The sequence below is a fragment of the Balaenoptera physalus genome (genome assembly GCF_965194825.1).
Source record: "Balaenoptera physalus genome assembly, chromosome: 8".
Lineage (NCBI taxonomy): Eukaryota > Metazoa > Chordata > Mammalia > Artiodactyla > Balaenopteridae > Balaenoptera > Balaenoptera physalus.
The window spans coordinates 112,163,462-112,182,308 of record NC_138887.1 but is presented as its reverse complement, the minus strand read 5'-3'; the positions used below and the strand labels follow the sequence as shown (position 1 = coordinate 112,182,308).

Below are 18,847 nucleotides of genomic sequence, written 5' to 3'. Positions count from 1 at the left end.
TGGGAGAGGCAAGATTCAAGTAAGCAGGCGGCCCTGTTCACCTGTCCCTTGCACTCATTGACCTGCAGGTTCAGGAAATGATGCTTGAATGGAAAAAAATCACTAACCTCCTCCTGGCTATTTGGGGGAGGAGCCTGTTGGTTCAAGGCTAAATGAGAAGCCATCTCCGGCTCTGTGAGTTTGCCTGGGGAGGGTAGTTGGGCGTCAGGGTGTCTTACAGGGGTGGCTGGAGAGGAAAGAACCCGGTGGCACCGCTACCACTGCCCCCATTCCCTCACCACCCACCTGCCTGATGCCCTGTGCTGAGGAGATAAATCCTTGTAGGAAACCAGGAACCCCTTCACAGTTTTTTCTTATTACAAAAGTATATTAAAAAATTATGAAAAACAAAAAAGGCAAATAATTCCACCATCCAATGACAATTCCTCTTCATGTTTTAAAGGATAGTATTCAAATTCTTTCCCTACATGGCTGTGGGGAGGTGGGGTGGGAGGGTATGACAAAAACATTGAAATCTGGGTTTATATGTTTCCCTCCTCCTCATCACATCAGAATAAGAGATCTGGCTCCCTTGGCACCAAGGGTCTCTGGGATAAGACAGGGAGGTCGGGGCCCTGGACTGGCTCTTACATACTCGCGCTAGACCCTGAGGCACCATCTTGCAGGGAAGCTGCTACCTGAGGGAGAGAGCTTGTAGGACTCCTTGCCTGCAGAAAGCTGCCAGAGAATGAGGACGGATGAGAGGAGAGAAGGGAGAAGAGGGTGGCGATGCAGGACGTGACCAAGGGTATGGGGGGACGGGGAGGGAAGCCAGAGGATGGAAGAGGAGAGAACTCCTTAAAGATTAGGAGGCCATTTCTGAATCTCCAGCCTACCAGGTAGGACAGGAGGGACAGCCTGGTCCCCTCCAGGCAGCTTGTTCCCGCCCCTCTCATTGGAGAGGACAGTGCAGGCAAAGGAGCGCAAGCGGGAGGGGAAGACCCAGAGGTGGAGGCCCACGCATGGAGGGGGCCCCCCTTTCCTCCTCCGGGACCCAAGGACCATGCCCTCGGTGGCCAGCCCTGCACACCTGCTCTGTGCGGCTCTGACCGGGCCCTCCCGCCTCCACTCCCTCCCGGACTAGCATTATGGGTTGAGTGTTTCCCGGGCAGGTGCTCCTTTCCTCTGCCGGCCCTGCTTATCAGCACATCTACACCCCCAGCTCACCTTTATCGCTCCCTCCATCTCCTTAGACTGGAAGTCCCAAGGCTTCAGAGGTCATTACAACCCCACACTGCTCCAACCCCCAGCAAAGCAGAAAAATGTCCCACAAGGTGACCCCTCCCCCTTCCCAGCCGGCATCTCCCCCCTTCCTGAGGGAGAGCGTGCTTCCTCGTCTCAGGCACCTCCTCTTCTTTTCTTATTTTCCTTTCAATTTTCATCCCTCTGTAAAGGTAATTTTGTCCATCCTTCAGTCTCTAGAGACGCGCTCTCTTTCTTACAGCAAAAGAAAGGAGAGGTCCCTGCTCCTGAAGACCTCCAAGAGGGAGGGTCCCCAGCCTGTCTCCACCCAAGCCTCTCATCTTTATAGGCAGAAGGTTCCCAAGAAGCCACGAGGTCTGACGGGTGATTTGGACCTAAGGTTCCACCTTGCAAGCCAGCTTTGCCACCAGCCGTGGGTAATCACACGCACGTCTCCCTGCTCTGTCTTCTCATTTAGGAAACAGAGAACCTTCAGCCCGTTCCCAGGTTCCTCGTAAATCTGTTGAATGACTGCAATTCAATAACGTGGATATACCTCTTGGAAAACAACAGGAAGAAAAGTGGAAACTGTCATATCATAAAATAATTGAACACTGTCTTATCTTTATATGCATACCCCTCCTGTTGATTTACTCCTGGAGAGAGTCCCATGATTTCCTCCAGGTTCCTGCTGTTCAGCCTCTGTGGGAGTGCAGGGCTCTCTGGGGTCTCCTCTGACTGGAAGGGAGGAGCTGGAAGGGAAGAGGAGTCACTGGGCTGGGTCAGGAGGAGGCTCAGCCAGGAAACCTCCTTTGAGGCAGGGCTGCAGGGCTGCAGGGCTGCAGGGTGGAGGGCAGAGGTGACCACAGCTCAGACAAGCAGGTCTGGGGGCTTTTGAGCTCATCTATGGAAGAAGAATCAACTGTCCTTGAGCTGTTATGATTGTGCTTTACAGACACTTCCGTGAGAGCATGTAAGTATTACCCCGATTTTACAGATTAGAAGATTAGAAGACTGAGGCACGGAAAGCTCACCTAACTGATTTGCAAGGGCTCAGAGCCAGGATTCAAACCTGGACCTGCCTGATTGCGGAGCTGGAGGGCTTCGCTTCTGTACTCTCTTGCACCCAAGGTAATCGCTCACCTGGCTTGTGGGACCCACCTTTAGGCTCTCTCCAGGTTCCCAGTCCAGATTCCTGGGCCACGCCCCTCTCCCTTCCCGGTCTCAGCCGCCCTAGCCCACTGATAGGAACAAACTCCTTCCCCCTCCCCTCCCAGCTCTGGGGCAGGCTCTGTGCCCCAGGGGCTCTCCCTAGAAAGAGCTCCTCCCCCTCCAGGTAAAGCTTCTCTCCCCCGGCAGGGCCCCCAGTCTCCTCAGTGCACGTGCACACGTCCCCACACCCCACAGCCCACGGCGCACACAGGGCACCCAGGAGGTACACTCGGTCTCCATCCCAGCCCCCGCCTGCTCGCCTCCGCTTCAGCTGCTGCTGAGTCCTAGACCAGCTCCCCTGAACCACATCCCCGTAACTTGCCAGTGCCCGAAAGGAGAAGACATGGGGCCTCCTCCACCCAAGGCCAGGGGACTCTGGATCCAACTCCAGAAACTTCTGACCTCCTGGCTGGGGGGACAGCACGACTGGACTCAGCATCTGGACGAGGCGTACATGCTGCAGCAGAAGAGGTAGGCTGCCCTTCCTCTCCCTGAGCCTCAGACCCGCTGCCCACTTGGGTCTGTCTCCCCGCCAGAGCAGTCCAGAGTTCAGTGCCAGGCACCGGGATGGGCCCAGCGCACCTGTCACCAAAGCCCGGCTGCTCTGTCAGTGCCGGCGGGGTTGTGGCATTGGGCCACAGGAAGGGGGTGCAGAATGATGCCAGGGCTCTCACCTGGCGGAGGAGGGCAGCGGGGGACCCAGAGGGGCCAGGCAGGAGAAGCCAGGGTGTATGGCAGGGGAGGAGCGGGGCAGGTGGGTGCGGACTGGCGGGGAGCAGGGTGCCGGGGAAGCACCAAGATCCTGTGGGTTTTAGGACACTTGTTGGTTGAAGAGAGAGTGCGGAATTACTGTTAACGGGAAGGAGAGGTGATGACGTGCGAACGGGGGAGGAGAGCTCTGGTCTGTGTAACACCTGGAGCTGACCAGCTGAGCGGGGAAACCCAGGTGACACTGGGGAGGCCCAGGGGGGGACTCATAGAGTCTATCCATCTTTTACTGAGTCTCCTGGGTGCAGGGCTGTGCTAGGTCCCGAGGAGACAGAGATCGAATAAGGCCTGGGCCTGTTCCTAGGGCAGTTCAGGCAGGACTGGTGCCCCCGGGGGCCAGAGCATTTCATGGCCAGCCCTGAGGTCCAGACCCTGGAAGACTAGCCGGGGCAGGGACCCGTCCTGAAGGCAGGCCTCTGCCTCGGGGTGTTCGGGGGACTTGTCTCTCGTCGGAGAGCTGCTGTTAACAGATCTGGGGGCAGCCGGGGCTGGACGCACGGGCAGTGGCTTCTCCAGGCCAGAGGCCTGAGCACCAAGGCTGTGAGCAGAGCCCTTAGCACAGGGGGTGGACCCTGCAATCCTGGCCCTGGTTGCTCTGAGCTGGACGCGCTCACACAGAGGGTCTAGGTGAGATAGTGGAGGGAGCTGGCCCTCACTCTCTGCCCTGGAGAGCACTTCCCTGAGGGGCAGACCCGAGCCCTACCTTGAAATCAGCACTTCTCCTTCCAATAAAAAGCTTCTTTCCCCTGGCTCCTGGGACCATTGGAAGAGAGGAACTGGGGGCTGGGGGACACCACAGGAACCACCGGTCAGTCTGTTTTCCTGCCTTTCACCTCTCCCCTCCCGACCCTCTACCTACCATCCCTGTGTTCACCTTCAGAGCCAACACATACTTGCCCAGCAGGAATCGGCTTCAGCTTTATCTCTTGTTTGGCTCATCCAGGCGGGGGGAGAAACAAAGATTAACCGCAGAGGTACTACAGGATGGATATCTCCACAAGCTCCTCCCACCCACTCCGAGACGCACATGCTCAGAGAAGCTCACAGCTATGCTCTTCTTCAGTTACAGACAGCGTGTTTAGATGCTTGAGTCTAAGGGTCACCATAGGAGGGATAGATCCTTCACGGTCCACCTCAAAACTCTGCCTACCCGCAGCAGGAATGTGTATCCAAACAGCCCCCAGCAGAGTCAGAACTTCGGCAGCTCCCAAGTCTCCTAGCTCTAAGAGCTGGCCTGTCTCTCAGCCCCCTTCTGGTCTCTCAAACTCCCCTTGGCTAAAGAGAGCTGGTTCAGCAGACCTGGGAGCAGGGATGAAATCGGGCAGAAATTCCCTTTCCTCCACCTGCTCCAGATCCCCAAGTTCCCGAAACATTTATTCAGCTTAGACTGACTCAGCCAGGCCCACCAGGACCACTCCTTCCGTGGCCCGAGCCCTCCTCCCTCAGGCACGCCACCCCTCATTCAGCTGAGCCACGAGGCCCCCCACATGGGAAGAAGTGGCACGATGTGACCACACGGGGACCCTGAGACAGGCTCTTGCCCCAGGCTGACCCTCAGCTAGAGTCCAGGAAGCAACGCTGCAATGGGTCACTGCACATGTTGTGTGACCCATGTCTGTCCTAGGCACACACTGTCTCTGTTTCTCTCTGCCCTTGCCCTCTCTACCATTCTGTCTCTTCCTGACTCTTGTTCTTCCTCTCCCAGGATTCGAGAGTCTCCTCTGCTTCGGGCAGCCAAGGACAATGACCTGTGTGTCCTGAAGAAACTTCTGCTGGACCGAACCTGTGACTTTCGGCAACGAGGTGGGATGAGAGTTTGATGTGATGGAGATGGGGCAGAAGCCCCTGCCCCTCCCCTCCCCAGGGCTCTGAGGGTTCCTGCAAAGGGGCCTTGGTGCGTGTCTCTGGGAAGTGTTTGATGCTCGTGTCTCCCTCCACTCCAGGAGCTCTGGGGGAGACAGCGCTGCACATAGCGGCCCTCTATGACAATCTCGAGGCCGCCATGGTGCTGATGGAGGCCGCCCCGGAGCTGGTCAAGGAGCCCGCCATCTGTGAGCCGTTTGTAGGTGAGGAGCCTGAACGGTTTTTCAAGGTGGACACAGGTAGGAGAAGGTCTGAAGTCATCTCTTAAAATGAGCCTCAGAGGGTAGGTCGGGGAAGGAGTGATGGAGGTTCAGGAAGGTCTCCCTTGAGTTGGAAGGAAGGCAAAGGTCCTGGTCTTGGCTTTGGGTATCCATGACCTTCTTGAGCCATTTATTATTTCCCTTCAACTCCTTTCACGTTCCCTGAAGGACAGAACTCTCTTTCTTTCATAGCAGCACAGAGTGATTACCTTTATATGCCACCCCCAGTAGTCAAGGTGGGGACAGCTAAGTGAACTGCTGGAGGGGTGACTTGTTCTCAGTCTCACACCACTCTGCTGAGTCGAGGGCAGAAATCCATGCAAGGATCTATCCAGGATCTCCTGTAAGCCAGGCGGATGCTGTGTCTCCGAGAGAACCGGGAACAGACCCCGTGACTGAGGGCTCTCTTGTCCAGGTCAGACGGCACTGCACATAGCCGTCATGAACCAGAACGTGAACTTGGTGAAAGCCCTGCTCGCCCACGGGGCCAGTGTCTCTGCAAGGGCGGTAGGCTCAGCCTTCTGCCTCAGTCCCCACAACCTCCTCTACTTTGGTGAGAGCCAGGGCCAGGGCTGGGAGGATGGGGAGGGGCCAAGAGCAGAGGGAGGGCAGGCGGAGGAGGCTCCACGCCTGGGGAAGCTGGGAGGGGTCCGCCCTCCGCACCGTCCCGCCGCTGCCAAGTGTCCCCAGGCCCAGAGCTGAGAGGTGGGGAGGGAGAGGCAGTGCCCTGGAGAGACTGCCCATCCCAGCCTGCACTCTCAAGCCGCGGGCCCTCCGCGTCCCCAGGGGAGTACCCTTTGGCCTTTGCGGCGTGCGTGGGCAGCGAGGAGATCGTGAGGCTGCTCATTGAGCACGGCGCTGACGTCCGGGCCCAGGACTCCCTGGGTGAGAGCCGGGCTGGAGGGGGAGCTGGGTTGCTCAGGAGGGGCCGGGACAGCCCTCAGGTCCACCCGGGGTGGGGGGGGGGGTCATGGGGAGCATCAGGGACTCGTCCCCGTGGCCGCGTGACAGCCCGCGTCCTCCCCCAGGAAACACCGTGCTGCACATCCTCGTTCTCCAGCCCAACAAAACCTTTGCCTGCCAGATGTACAACCTGCTGCTGTCCTACGACGGGCGTGGGGACCACCTGCAGTCCCTGGACCTCGTGCCCAATCACCAGGGCCTCACCCCCTTCAAGCTGGCTGGAGTGGAGGGCAACACCACGGTGAAGGACCCTCCCCCTATCCCACCGTGTCCTTCTCATGACCCTTTTTCCAAAACTCTCCAGAAGGGTGGTGGTCCCTCACCTCCCAACACCATCACTGAAATCCTCAGCCTCAGAAATTCCTGACTCAGGAGGATTAGAGAATCTTACTTGGGAATATCTGCTATGGTAACCCAGAGTTCTGCTCCCCTCGCCTGTTCTCTTCTTTCAGATCTTTATAGGGTTTGTGGGAAGGAAAGGTAGCCAAAAAATTAAAAGGTTCATGTCAGCAGAGCCTTGTCAGTTCTCAACTGTCCGTCAGTCCCAAGGAGTAAGCGAGCATATGCTGTTGCCCTTGACCTGCTCCTTATACGCTGACCCCCCCCCCCACCTCACCCCTGCGTCCACACAGATGTTCCAGCACCTGATGCAGAAGCGGAAGCACATCCAGTGGATGTGCGGGCCGCTGACCTCCACTCTCTACGACCTCACGGAGATCGACTCCTGGGGAGAGGATGTGTCATTTCTAGAGCTCGTGGTCTCCTCCAAGAAGCGAGAGGTATGGATACCATGGAGGATCAGGAGCTGTCAGGTATCCGTGCAGAGCCTGTCCGTTTGCTAAGATCCTGGGCTCCAGACACTTCCCTGCCCTGTAATAGATGGGGATGAGGACGGACTCCTGGGACCTTTGGGAGAAAATGCCAATCAACACCCCTTTCCTAACTCCACTCTCCCTCTGCTTAGCTCTGGTCCCTTCCACTTACCTTTCTCATACTAACATTGCATATGAGGAACTCTCCAAATGGAAATTGCTTCCTCTCATTCATTCATTCATTCATTCATCCTTTCAGCATATTGAGCTTCTTGCTGTGTCCCAGCCACTGTGCCAGGAATTAAGACTACAGAAATAAATAAAACACAGTTCCTTTCAATCAACTTTGTCAATTGCCCATCCCTGTCCTCAATAATTGTAATAGGGTACAACATAAACCATCAAAAGGGTCTGTACTATGCACAGTGGCAGCAGAATGGAGGTTGGTTTATCTTGGCTTGGATAGACCAGAGAAGATGTCACAGAGGATGTGCTTGAGCTGGGGCTTCATGGAGGAGTTGGGAATCACCAGGAAGATGAAGAAAAAGAGAGCTTTCCACAGACGGAAAAACACGTGGGTCATTCAGACAGTACTGGATTGAGTGATATGAGGGAAAGGAAAGTTTGTTGAAGACTTATAGGGGGAATAAAATAGTTTGTGTTTTCTGGAGCCTCCAAGATGGTGGCAAAATGTAGTTCCCATTGTGTATCTGCCACCTGACAATTTCCTAGGAACCCTTCTAGAGCCCAACTCGGGTGATCACTGGTACTAGTGAACAGAGGAAAAGCTGAGTGGCTGGTTGGTATGAACTTCCTCGGGGCAGGATTTCTTAGGAATTGGAACCCCAGTCCGTCTGGTGGATTGTGCCACCACAAATCCTTGGTCTCTGATTTCAGCTGCTTCTCAATGTTCCGCTACAGGTTTTATTCTTGTCTTGGTCAACTCTTCTATTCCCTCAAAATTCCTTTCTAGCCCCTTCTATATCCCTCACTGCCTTCACCTTCAGTTCTATCAGGAGACCCAGATTCGTTCATTATGATGAAAATAGAGGCTGTCTGGCTGGAGCTTCTTCAACTTCCTGCCTTGTCCTGCCCAACAGGTCTGGAAACTGCCCACTGTCTCTCTCCTCTTCCCTCTAGGCTCAATGGAAAAGGTATTCTTTCTGCTAGTGAATACTCCCGCCAGCTACGCTCTGACTTTGCCTTTTCCTACTTTCTCAGATGTGCTGTGCTGTCCATCATCCTCTCTCAGAGCATCTTTAACATCTCACTGCCTACTGACATCCGAGCACTAGCCCACCTGGCTGAGATTATGGCCGCGCCCCACTCTTTGTGTTCTCTCTTGCTCCTCTCGGGTCCACAATACTTGTAGAGCAAATCTGACTGCCTCCTTGCTTGAACCTTCCAATTGCTTTCCATTGCATTCAGAAAACGAAGTCCAACTCCTTACCTTGACATTCACGAGGTACCATGATCTGGCCCTTAGCTGCTTCACCCATGATAACCCCTGCCCACCCCTCCAACAGGTTCTGCCATATCCCCAGCCACACCTCATCTGCCAATGTCTTCTCGCACCTTCTTGCCTTGGCAACTGCTGCTACTTTATGGAATGACCTTGCCTAACTGTCCCTTCACTCAACCATTTACAGCTCATCCATCCTTCAGAGCCTCTGTGGTGCTATAGGTCCTGGTGTTTACTTCTGTCATGGTTTATCTACAGCACTACCATGAGGCGCAGCATACAGTAGAAGCTGACTGGTTGTCTGTAAAAGAAATGACGGACGAACTGAATGCATGATGCTCATGGTGATCATGACCCTGCCCATCTGGGACCCAGTGGGAAACCCAGCGCTGCTTCTCGCTACGGTGGTCACCCCCAGCTGCACTCTTCTTCCATGGCAGGCTCGCCAGATCCTGGAACAGACCCCAGTGAAACAACTGGTGAGCTTCAAGTGGAGGAAGTATGGGCGGCCGTACTTCTGCATCCTGGGGGCCTTGTACGTGCTCTATATGATCTGCTTCACCATGTGCTGCATCCATCGCCCTCTCAAGTCCCGTAGCGGCAACCGCACCAACTCCCGAGACATCACCATCCTCCAGCAGAAGCTGCTCCAGGTGACTCTTCTCAAAAGGGGATGGAGGGAGCTGATAGCATGGGGTGATGGCGCTGGAAACCAGAGGCACGCTACCTGGGAAAGATACCACTCGCTTGGCTCTGGCAGGGACAGGCTCCTGACCACCCAGACAGAAATTAGGAGGGAGAGAAGGGGACCAGAGTGGGGGCTTAATGAGTAAGAGTGGACTTGTCCAGGGAACAATGGCTTTCTTGTGAACTTTGAAAGAATGCTTGGTATTAAAAACGTCATACTTTTGTAAAATTCCCTGTCATTTACAAAGAGGACCAGACGTTTGTAAATGTGACCTTCAGCAGAAACCGTGCTGTTGTAAAGGGAAGAAAACTGTGCTCCAGGTCCACTTCTGAGTCTGTTTCTGGTCTGTTAGGGCAACACAGGCATCTTTCTGACCTGCATTCTCTTCTGAGCACTGTCAATGCGAGCACACTGGCAACGATGTATCAGCTGTCTGGCCACCTGTCAGGTGTGCTGCAGAAGGACGCCTGGACTGGGTAGCAGGTGGAAGTAAATAGTCTCTAAGGTCCCCTCTACTCTTGTGGGCTTGCCATTCTGTGGGTCACCTTCAGAGACCTGGGGTGAGGATGACTGAGTAGAGGTGTGGAGTAGATGTCAGAGTCTGTTGTTGAAGAGAGCAAACCCCTTGGCATGACAGAATGAGCAGACTCTCGTGCGTACTTCTGGGCATATACATTCAACACTGGGTTCGTTTAATAGGTAACCAAAATTCTTGTCCTAGTGACCTGAAAATAGCTGAAAGGGAGTGAAGGCATGTGGGCAGAAAGCAAAAGACAAAGGAGGAAGAATTTTGCCAGGCGAGTAAGAGCTTGATGACTGGAGATGTATGCCCAATGCAGGATGGGCCAGCCACAGGTATAGCTCAGCCTGGACTTGGAAGAGGGGTAGTTTGGGATAGTTAAGGAGCAAAGAACCTGAGTCAAGTTAGACCAAAGAGAGTGCTACCAAAGATAGCACAGAGAAAGAACAGGGCAAAGAGCCTCATAGAATCCTGCAGTAGGTCAAGACACTCCATGCTTCTGTAACTTCCTCTCGGTATGTACACAGTGTGCTGTTGTATCCAGAGCCTGTGTGTCTCACAAAGCAGGGTTTGCTGCCTGGAGAAGACAAGCCTGAGTCGGGTGGGGCTGCCTTGTTAGAGGCGGGCAGAGGCGTGCTCAGGGGAGGTTGTGTTCCATGCATCTCAAACTAGACATGAAGGTTGTCCCTGGTGTGGAGACCCCACAACAGGAAATAAGGACGTTTAGGAGATGGCCAGCTGAGACAGGCGAGTGGCTAGCGACAGAGGGAATGGGTAAACATGGGGGTGGCTGGACTTTTCCAGCGTTCTTGGCTCTATTTCCTCAGATGCATTCTTTTCCAACCTTCCTTTGTTTCAAACTTACTTGGGGGATTTTCTGGATCTAGAATGTAGATAGCCTTCTAGCCTAAGAGTTGGGTGGTGCTGAGCAACTGATGACCACTGAGTCTTCTTCCTATGTGTCTCTTTCTCTTTGGGGCAGGACTAATTATGTACAGACCTGTTCCTTTGACCCAGATAGTCTAAATTATTATTAGGAGATCCCTCCCCTTGCCTCAGGACTAGGTGAAGCATAATTATAGCTGAGTGCACGAACTTTCCTTCTGTTTGCTCTCCTATTCCTTCCTCGTCCCCTTTGGCATTTTTACCCTTTTGCCTTCCACTTCGATTAAAGCCACTTTGGCCCAAATAGAAGACTCCTGACTTTCAAATATTCTTTTCTTGGTGGGGGAGTGGACTTAAGAATGCTGCCCTAAGAGGTTTGAGTAGCAAAGAACATCAGTGAAGGTCTGTGTCTTTTGACATTACCCCTTGAGCCTTAGTCCTGAGTTGATGGAACCCCTATGCTCCTCTTAACTCAGTCGGAAGTCAGTTGGGATGAGATCGGGGGCTCCCAAACACATCACCACGACTTGAAAGATTCTGCTTTCATGATGTGCCACATTTGTTAAATAATAGGAAATTCTTTTTTTCTACATTTTTATTACTTGAAAGTCTTAGAAAAATGAAAATGTACCAATACAGGGTCTTGACTTGATTAATGCAATTGTCGCCACATTAATTAGCCCACGGAGCTTTTTCTTAATTAAATGAATACTTTTATATCCAATTATATTAATAAATCTGGACATATGGAGCTCTCGGTCACTGTAGGATTTCCTCTTTGGGTCTCATGGGATCTAGAAAAGTTGCTGGGCTCCATGAGAGTAGCCCAGAACACCATCTCAAGACAGTTGAAATGAAAGAAAATACTCCTTTATTTATATGAGGTGGCACAAGCTACACAAAAGCAGACATATATGAGGGTAGAGTCAGTTTATCTCTGTGCAGTTTTGGAGATATCTCAGTGTCTTCACTCTAAGATGCCTCATTGCTCAGCCATAAAAGTTAGGCTTTTCCAGGGTTTCCCAAGAACTCTATAATTAATTAGAGTTCATTTCCTGTCTCCATTCAGTGTCTACTTGGTGTAGGCAGGACACTGTGCACTATGGTCCTAGTTCTCTTAGGTTTCCAGGTGAGCAGAAAGTTCAAAGTCTGGGATTAGGAAGCTTAGGTTTGAGTCCTAACTCTGAAACCAAATAGCTGTTTGACCTTGGGCAGATCCTATCTCTTGCTAGATCAGTAGTTTTTAACCAAGACTACACATTAGAAACATGGGAGGCTGGTAAAAATACTGGTTCCTAAGCTGCCCCACACCTGATACATTAGAAAGACTGAAGCTGAGGTCCAGGCAATGGTATTTTTAAGAAATTCTTTGAGTGATTCTCATTCTCAGCTCGGACTGAGAGCTTCTGGCTTCATCTTTGAGATCTACTCAGCTTTCCCGTGTGAAGTCGATCACTCTGATCATTTAGAGCCCTGATTTGCTGTTCAGCAAGAGGGCATTGATCTCCCATCATCAGATTTCCTTGATCTCTCTGCTGCCCTTTTCCCAAAATCACTTTGCTAATTCATTCACTACACAAGTAATCACCAAGAGCCTAGTGGGGCCTGAACATTGCTGTAGGTGTTGGAAATTCAACCTGGTCTGAGCAAAACGCAAGTAACCTCTGCCCTTTTGGAGCTTACAGACTGGTTGACATTAATTAAATGAATAGATATTGCAACCTGTGATGGTTACAATTCACATGATTTTTTCCTATGATGAGAAAACAGACAGGGTGCTGAGAGAGCTTATAACAGGGGCCTGGGCACTCTGGGCGGTCAGAGAAGGCTTCCCTGAGGAAGGTAACTGAGCTAAGATGTGGGTATGAATTAAAGGTGGAAAGTGAGTTCTAGGCAGAGGGGATGCATATACAAAGGCCCTGAGGCAGGAAGACCCTTGCCAGTGTCTAGGAACTGAAGGAAGACTGGCTAGAGTAGAGGGAGCTGGGGCAGGGGCCTCCAGATGAGGTTGTCCTGGCAGATCTTTCCCAAAACTTTCCCAAATTATACAGGACCTTGCAGGCCATACGGAGGATTTTACTCTTTATCCTAAAGGTAGTGAAAGGCTCAGAAGGATTTTAAACAGGGGAGATGCTTGATAACACTTTTGTTTCGGAAGAATGTCTCTGTTTGTAGGGTGGAGGACAGGTTTGAGGGGGCCAGGGAAGATGTGGGGAGACCAGTTAAGAGACTATTACAGTTCAGCGAGCAAAGATAATGGTGGATTGGCCTCAGGATGTGATGGGGGGATGGAGAGAAGGGGTTGGCGTCAGGGGACTTATCAAAGGTAAAATCATCACTACACAGTGGATGGGATGTAGATAGTCAGGGAGAGGACGTGGCAGGAGTGACTCATAAGTACCATTTATTTTAAATCATCCTCTACCTGTCACGGTCAGTGGGATTGCTTTTTCTACACATCACAATTCCTCATAAGCTCTCGACAATCCAAAGCACTACAGCTATTTGAAAACCCAATTGATCTCCAACTCTGTACTGCTTTACTCGGGGGTCCTAACCAACTCACTTTGGAACACGCACAGCAAATTAAAGACAAGACAGAGGTGAGGAGAAGCAGGGAGCCTGGTAGATAAAAATAACATCTACTGGGTGTTTGTTTTGTGCACTTGATGTGCATTTACCAGTGCTTCTGAGATCTTATTAAAATGCAGATTCTAAGAATAAGGCTGGCGTGGGCCCTGAGATTCTGCATTTCTGACTCACGGCTGGGTGATGCTGATGTTGTGATTCTATGGACCACATTTCAGATGACAAAGCATTGCACCATTTGATCCTCATAGATACCTTAGTAAGTAAATAAAATTATTATTACCATTTTAAAGATGGTGACTCTGAGGTCAAGAGAGGTTTAGTACTTCGGTAAAGACACTCAGCTAGTAAGGGCAGCGTTGAGGTAAGGGTCCTGGTCTGCTTCACTTCAGAACCTTTAATACGAAGCCAGGCCATTTCTCCCTCCAGAGTGATGTGCTCAGTTCCAGGCTTCTTCCTTGGAGGATCCACTGCGTGAGGACCTTGTCTCCAGGCTTTGAGAGCTAGCCAGGGCCTGGCACACTCACCTGTTCCTGGGCACACCTGATAGTTCCCTGCCAAGATAAGGAATGCTGGAGAGCAGGGGTGGGGAGCCAGATCTGGGATTGTCTCCAACCTCTAGCTACTGAGCTACTGTCTGGGCTCTAGTTCTGATACTAAGCCACAGTTTTGATGTGATTAACCTTTTGGTGGATAGGGTACGTCCTGCTTCTGTGGGAATGGGTAAAGACTCCTCTGGAACGAGCAGACCTTTCCCAAGTTCATCTTCCTGAGAAAACACAGGGGCTAGGACATGGAATAAGCCCTTGGAAAGTAGACTTAGATGGAAATCAGGAGATCTTCCTCTCTTTTTGGCCCAGTGGTTCTCAAGTGGGGGTACGTAGCAGAAACATTTACATCTAAAAAAGAAGATGCTGGGTCCCTGCTCCAAACGAATTGAATTAGAGTCCTCAGGATTGGCCTGGACACGTGTGTTGTAACAAAGCTTCTCAGCTGATTCTGATGGGCAGCCTGCTTAGGAGCCCCTGCACAGTTTAGAGGATGAGAGTAACTCTTCATTAGGAACCAGCAGGTCTCTTTCTGGGAGCTTAATTCCTCTGTAAGAATCTTGGGGAAAAAAGAGGGTCTAGGATGGGGTTTGACAATTGTTTCCGGTGCGTTCCCCCTTCCTCGTGGTTACACTTGCTCCCCACCCTTCCCCACAGTGGTACCCAGCCTCAGCTAGGCCCACCCCTCTCTGGGCATTTCCTTCAAGACGATGAGCTCAGTCAGCTGGGAAGTGAAAACACTCTCTTTTGGCCAGTTCTCAGCAAAGTAGGACCTGTCAGCCTCCGCAGGGGATCTGGCTGTGGACAACTCCTAAAATCCTAAGCCATGTAAAGAGGTAAAGGATTCCAGTCATTGTTGAATGACATTTATTTTTTAAAGGGGCTGAGGGGGAGTATTTTCTCAGTGCATTATTAGCTGAGCCTGCTTAGGCGACCTTGCGCTAGGAATCTGGAAATTCCAGACAAGCCCACTTCATTGTCATCCTTTCTGCCATTTGCCTCCTGGTTCCCACTTCCTGATTCCCCTTTACCTCCCTTCTGCAACTCTTAGATCCTGCTCAGCATGCACCTGTCTGTCTACCTGCTCCCTTGTCTCCTTCCTTCTTTCCTTCCTTATGAATGCAGCATCTGCTATACGTGCACTGTGGATAAACAGAAGAAGTTAGAGGTCCCTGCTCTCAGGAAGCTCTAAGATTCCTCGTGAGACATGGAATGTCCAGACGACTGCAGTGTGCTGGGGAAGGGCTGTAACCAGAGACTGGCACCAGGATCCTGCAGGGGAGACACCTGACCTGGCCATGGAGGGGCAGGAAAGGAGACCCAGGAGGAATGCTGTGACTTGGGTCTTGAGGTTGAGGGTGAACCAGAAAAATGGGGTGGAGGAAGGCATTCTAAGAAAAGGGCACAGTCCACACGAAGTCCTGACTTAACAACTGAGGACCCCAATAATTCAACGTGGCCAGAACTCACACGGAGTGTGGGGACCTAGGGCAGGAGCCAGGCCAGCAAGGGTTCTGTACAGCACGCTTGGTAGTCTCAGTCTTATCTTTTATTCCTATCTCACAATGCACATTTCTAAGTAAAAGAACACATGTGCGACCAGCAAGGGTTCTGTACAGCACGCTTGGTAGTCTCAGTCTTATCTTTTATTCCTATCTCACTATGAGCACTTCTAAGTAAAAGAATACATGCCCATGATTTAAAAATCAAACGGCAGGTATAATGAAGATCAAGAGTGCACTGGCTTGCCCCGCCTCACCCATGCCTTACTTCCTGGAGGCAACCAGTGTTTACCTCTTTAAGTTCTTCACCCCTGTTGTCACCTCTGCACTGCTGAATGATGCACTTCTATCTCTGTTCATTAATTAAATTTAGACATTAGCTATTGAATGTCTACTATGATAAGGATTTAGAGAATACCCATCACTCCCATCTCCCCCTCATTTTTATTCCAAAGACGTGGTGGAACTAGGAAAGGCATTAAACAGAGAAGCCATGGGGTTATATTTGCATTTGAGAAAGGTCAGTCCAAAAGCGAGGTGAGGGGGGATTGGGTGCAGGGTGCCATGGGTTTGCATTAAGGCAGTGGTGCTATGGATTGAGGGCCAGGGGAGCATCTGAAAGAATTGGGAGGCTAAATGAACGGGACCTTGAAAATGAGTGTCTCTGTTAATTCACTTTGCTAAATATACCCTTGATCCCTAAACCTTTTCATAAGAACCACAAATCTAGAAAGCTGCAGATCAGTCTCTCCCTATAGACAGGAAATCTTTAATACAATCCCCAAAGAATAAACTTCTAAAAAATTCAAAGAAAAACTCATTACCACTTTGAGTTTAGGGTTTAATTCTAGAAGGGCAAGGGTGGTTGATGAAGAGGGCATTCTTATTATCAGTTCAACAGACATTAGAAAGCCATTTGTTAAAATTCAATGCCCCTGTCCATTTTTATTTTATTTATTTTATCTTTTTATTATTTTATTTATTTATTTGGCTACATTGGGTCTTTGTTTCTGCGTGCGGGATTTCTCTAGTTGCAGCGAGCGGGGGCTACTCTTCGTTGCGGTGTGCGGGCTTCTCGTCACGGTGGCTTCTCTTGTTGCAGAGCACGGGCTCTAGACATGTGGGCTTCAGTAGTTGTAGCACGTGGCCTCAGTAGTTGTGGCTCGCAGGCTCAGTAGTTGTGGCGCACGGGCTTAGTTGCTCTGCGGCATGTGGGATCTTCCCAGACCAGGGCTCGAACCCGTGTCCCCTGCATTGGCAAGCAGATTCTTAACCACTGCACCACCAGGGAAGCCTGCCGCTGTCCATTTTTAAAACACTAAAATCTTTCTCAACTTTGAAAAGAGTATCTATTCCAAATGAGAGCCAACATTACACATGAGTGTGAAATGGTAGAATTCCCCTTGAAATCAAAGAAAAGAAAAATGTTTTAAAAGCCCACTACTATTATTATTTTTTCAGCTTTATTGAGGTATAATTGACAAATGAAATTGTAAGATGTTTAAAGCGTTCATCGCAGTGATTTGATACACGTATAAATTGTGGAGGGATTCCTATCATCTAGTTAATTAACACATCCATCACCTCACATATTTACCTTTTTTGTTTTTGGTGAGAATAAGTTCTGCTCTCTTAGCAAATTTCAGTTGTATAATACCATGTAATTAACTATAGTCACCTTGTTTTACCATTAGCTCCTCAGGCCTTAGTCGTCTTATAGGTGAAATTTTGTACCCTTTTACCAATCTCTCCTTATTTTGTCCATACCCCCATGCCCTGGCAACCACTTTTCTACTCTCTTTTTCTAGGAGTTTGCCTTTTTGTTTTGTTTTGTTTTGTTTTGATTCCACATGTAAGTGATACCATGAGGTATTTGCCTTAATCTGATGGGCTTATTTCACTTAGCATAATGCCCTCAAGCTCCATCCATATTGTTACAAATGACAGGATTTCCTCTTTTCTGATGGCTGAATAATATTCCGTTGTATATATATGTGTGTGTATATATATGTATATCACATCTTCTTTATCCATTATCCATTGATGGATACTTAGGTTGTTCCCGTATCTTTGCTACTGTGACTAACGTTACAATTTACATGGGAATGCAGATGTCTCTTCCAGATTCTGTTTTCATTTCCTTTGGATATATACCCAGAAGTGGAATTGCTGGATCATGTGGTAGTCCCATTTTTAGTTTTTTGAGGAACCCCTATTCTGTTTTCTGTAGTGGGTGCACCAATTTACATTCCCACCAATAGTGTACAATGATTCCTTTTTCTCTACATCCTTGCCAACACTTGTTATTTCTTGTCTTTTTGATTATAGCCATCCTAATAGGTCTGAGATGATATCTCACTGTGGTTTTGATTTGCGTTTCCCTGATGATTAGTGACATTAAGTACCTTTTCCGTACCTGTCAGCCATTTGTACGTCTTCTTTGGAAAAATGTCTATTCAGGTCCTCTGCCCATTTTTTAATCGGATTGTTTGGGGTTTTTTGCTACTGAATTGTATGAACTACCATTATTTTCATTGCAACTTTTGCACATGTATATTACCTTTTGTTTTCCAGAGAGCAATTAAAAAAAAATTAAAACCCTACTAAAGGGTCTGTGTAGCTGTCTTGGAGAGCAGCAAGGAAGGGGGCTCGCAGGAGGCTGTGGCCCTAGGCGTTCTGCTTTTAAATAGAGGACCTTTGGGGACAGAGTGGCAGAGGCAGCTACTTTAGGGCAATCAGATCCCAGGTGGAGCGGAGACAAAAGCTTGGGGTCTCTGGACACCTCTGTTACTCACTGGTGAACTTGAGCAGGGGAACTCCTACTCGTAAAGGAACCTGTTGAACAAGCAAAGCGGTGCTGGTGAGCGGCAGCCCCAGAAGGAGATTACGGTAACCAAAACTGTCCCCAGTGTTCTCCATTAGTTAGGGTTTTGCCTTTTCATCTCCTGAGGGAGAAAGCTGATGCCACTCTCTCGCTGTCCTCTAGGGGCACTCTGGTTCCCACAACTCTCCTGGCCAACTAGTGCAGTCCTTTTCTTCTTAGTTGAGCCAAGGAAAAAGGTTGGTGGCAGTTTTCCAGACGTATGCAACCAAGGTCCAAAGTTTTTTTAAAGTTTAAAAATTTTGTACAGACACATATATGGCACAGATGCCGTTATTTTATTTCTATATTTAATGTTATTTTGTTCCTATAGTTAATGAACTTATTATTTATCCTACTACCTGATTCTCAAAAGGAGTTGGCCTGTTTTACAATGAAAGACAGATGCTATAGGAACATTAAGATCACCAGACCCATGATCTGAATTTTAGGATGGAGGAGAGGGGATGCAAAGATAGTTGTTTGAGCTAGGGATTAAAAAAAAAAAAAAAAGAGAACTCTGAGCTTCCTTGGAAGCAAGGCAAAAGGGAAATGTCCCACTATATGATAAAATAAAATTTGCCAGTTTCTCAAGAGAGATAAACTCCAGAGAAGTTTACAGAACATCAGTTCTTTAAACAACAGCAACAAAGGAACTGATATCTAGTCACAGGTTGTTAGATCATATTGTTTA

At 49.9% G+C, this 18,847-nt stretch overlaps 1 protein-coding gene across 3 annotated transcripts in view; it reads left to right on the top strand.

The window, feature by feature from the left end:
- Positions 1–2,561: 2,561 nt before the first annotated feature.
- Positions 2,562–18,847, top strand: part of LOC309665985 (transient receptor potential cation channel subfamily V member 5-like) — a 30,274-nt gene continuing 13,988 nt past the window's right edge. The window contains exons 1-8 of one of the 3 annotated variants that reach the window (XM_082472936.1): positions 2,562–2,904; positions 4,907–5,004; positions 5,145–5,267; positions 5,740–5,877; positions 6,111–6,209; positions 6,353–6,528; positions 6,920–7,066; positions 9,002–9,214. In XM_082472936.1, coding sequence (XP_082329062.1) covers positions 2,777–2,904; positions 4,907–5,004; positions 5,145–5,267; positions 5,740–5,877; positions 6,111–6,209; positions 6,353–6,528; positions 6,920–7,066; positions 9,002–9,214 — 1,122 coding nt within the window. In that variant the 5' untranslated portion in view covers positions 2,562–2,776. Of the gene's footprint in view, positions 2,905–4,906; positions 5,005–5,144; positions 5,304–5,739; positions 5,878–6,110; positions 6,210–6,352; positions 6,529–6,919; positions 7,067–9,001; positions 9,215–18,847 lie in introns of all 3 variants that reach the window. The other 2 variants (XM_082472935.1, XM_082472934.1) reach the window with 2 other exon arrangements.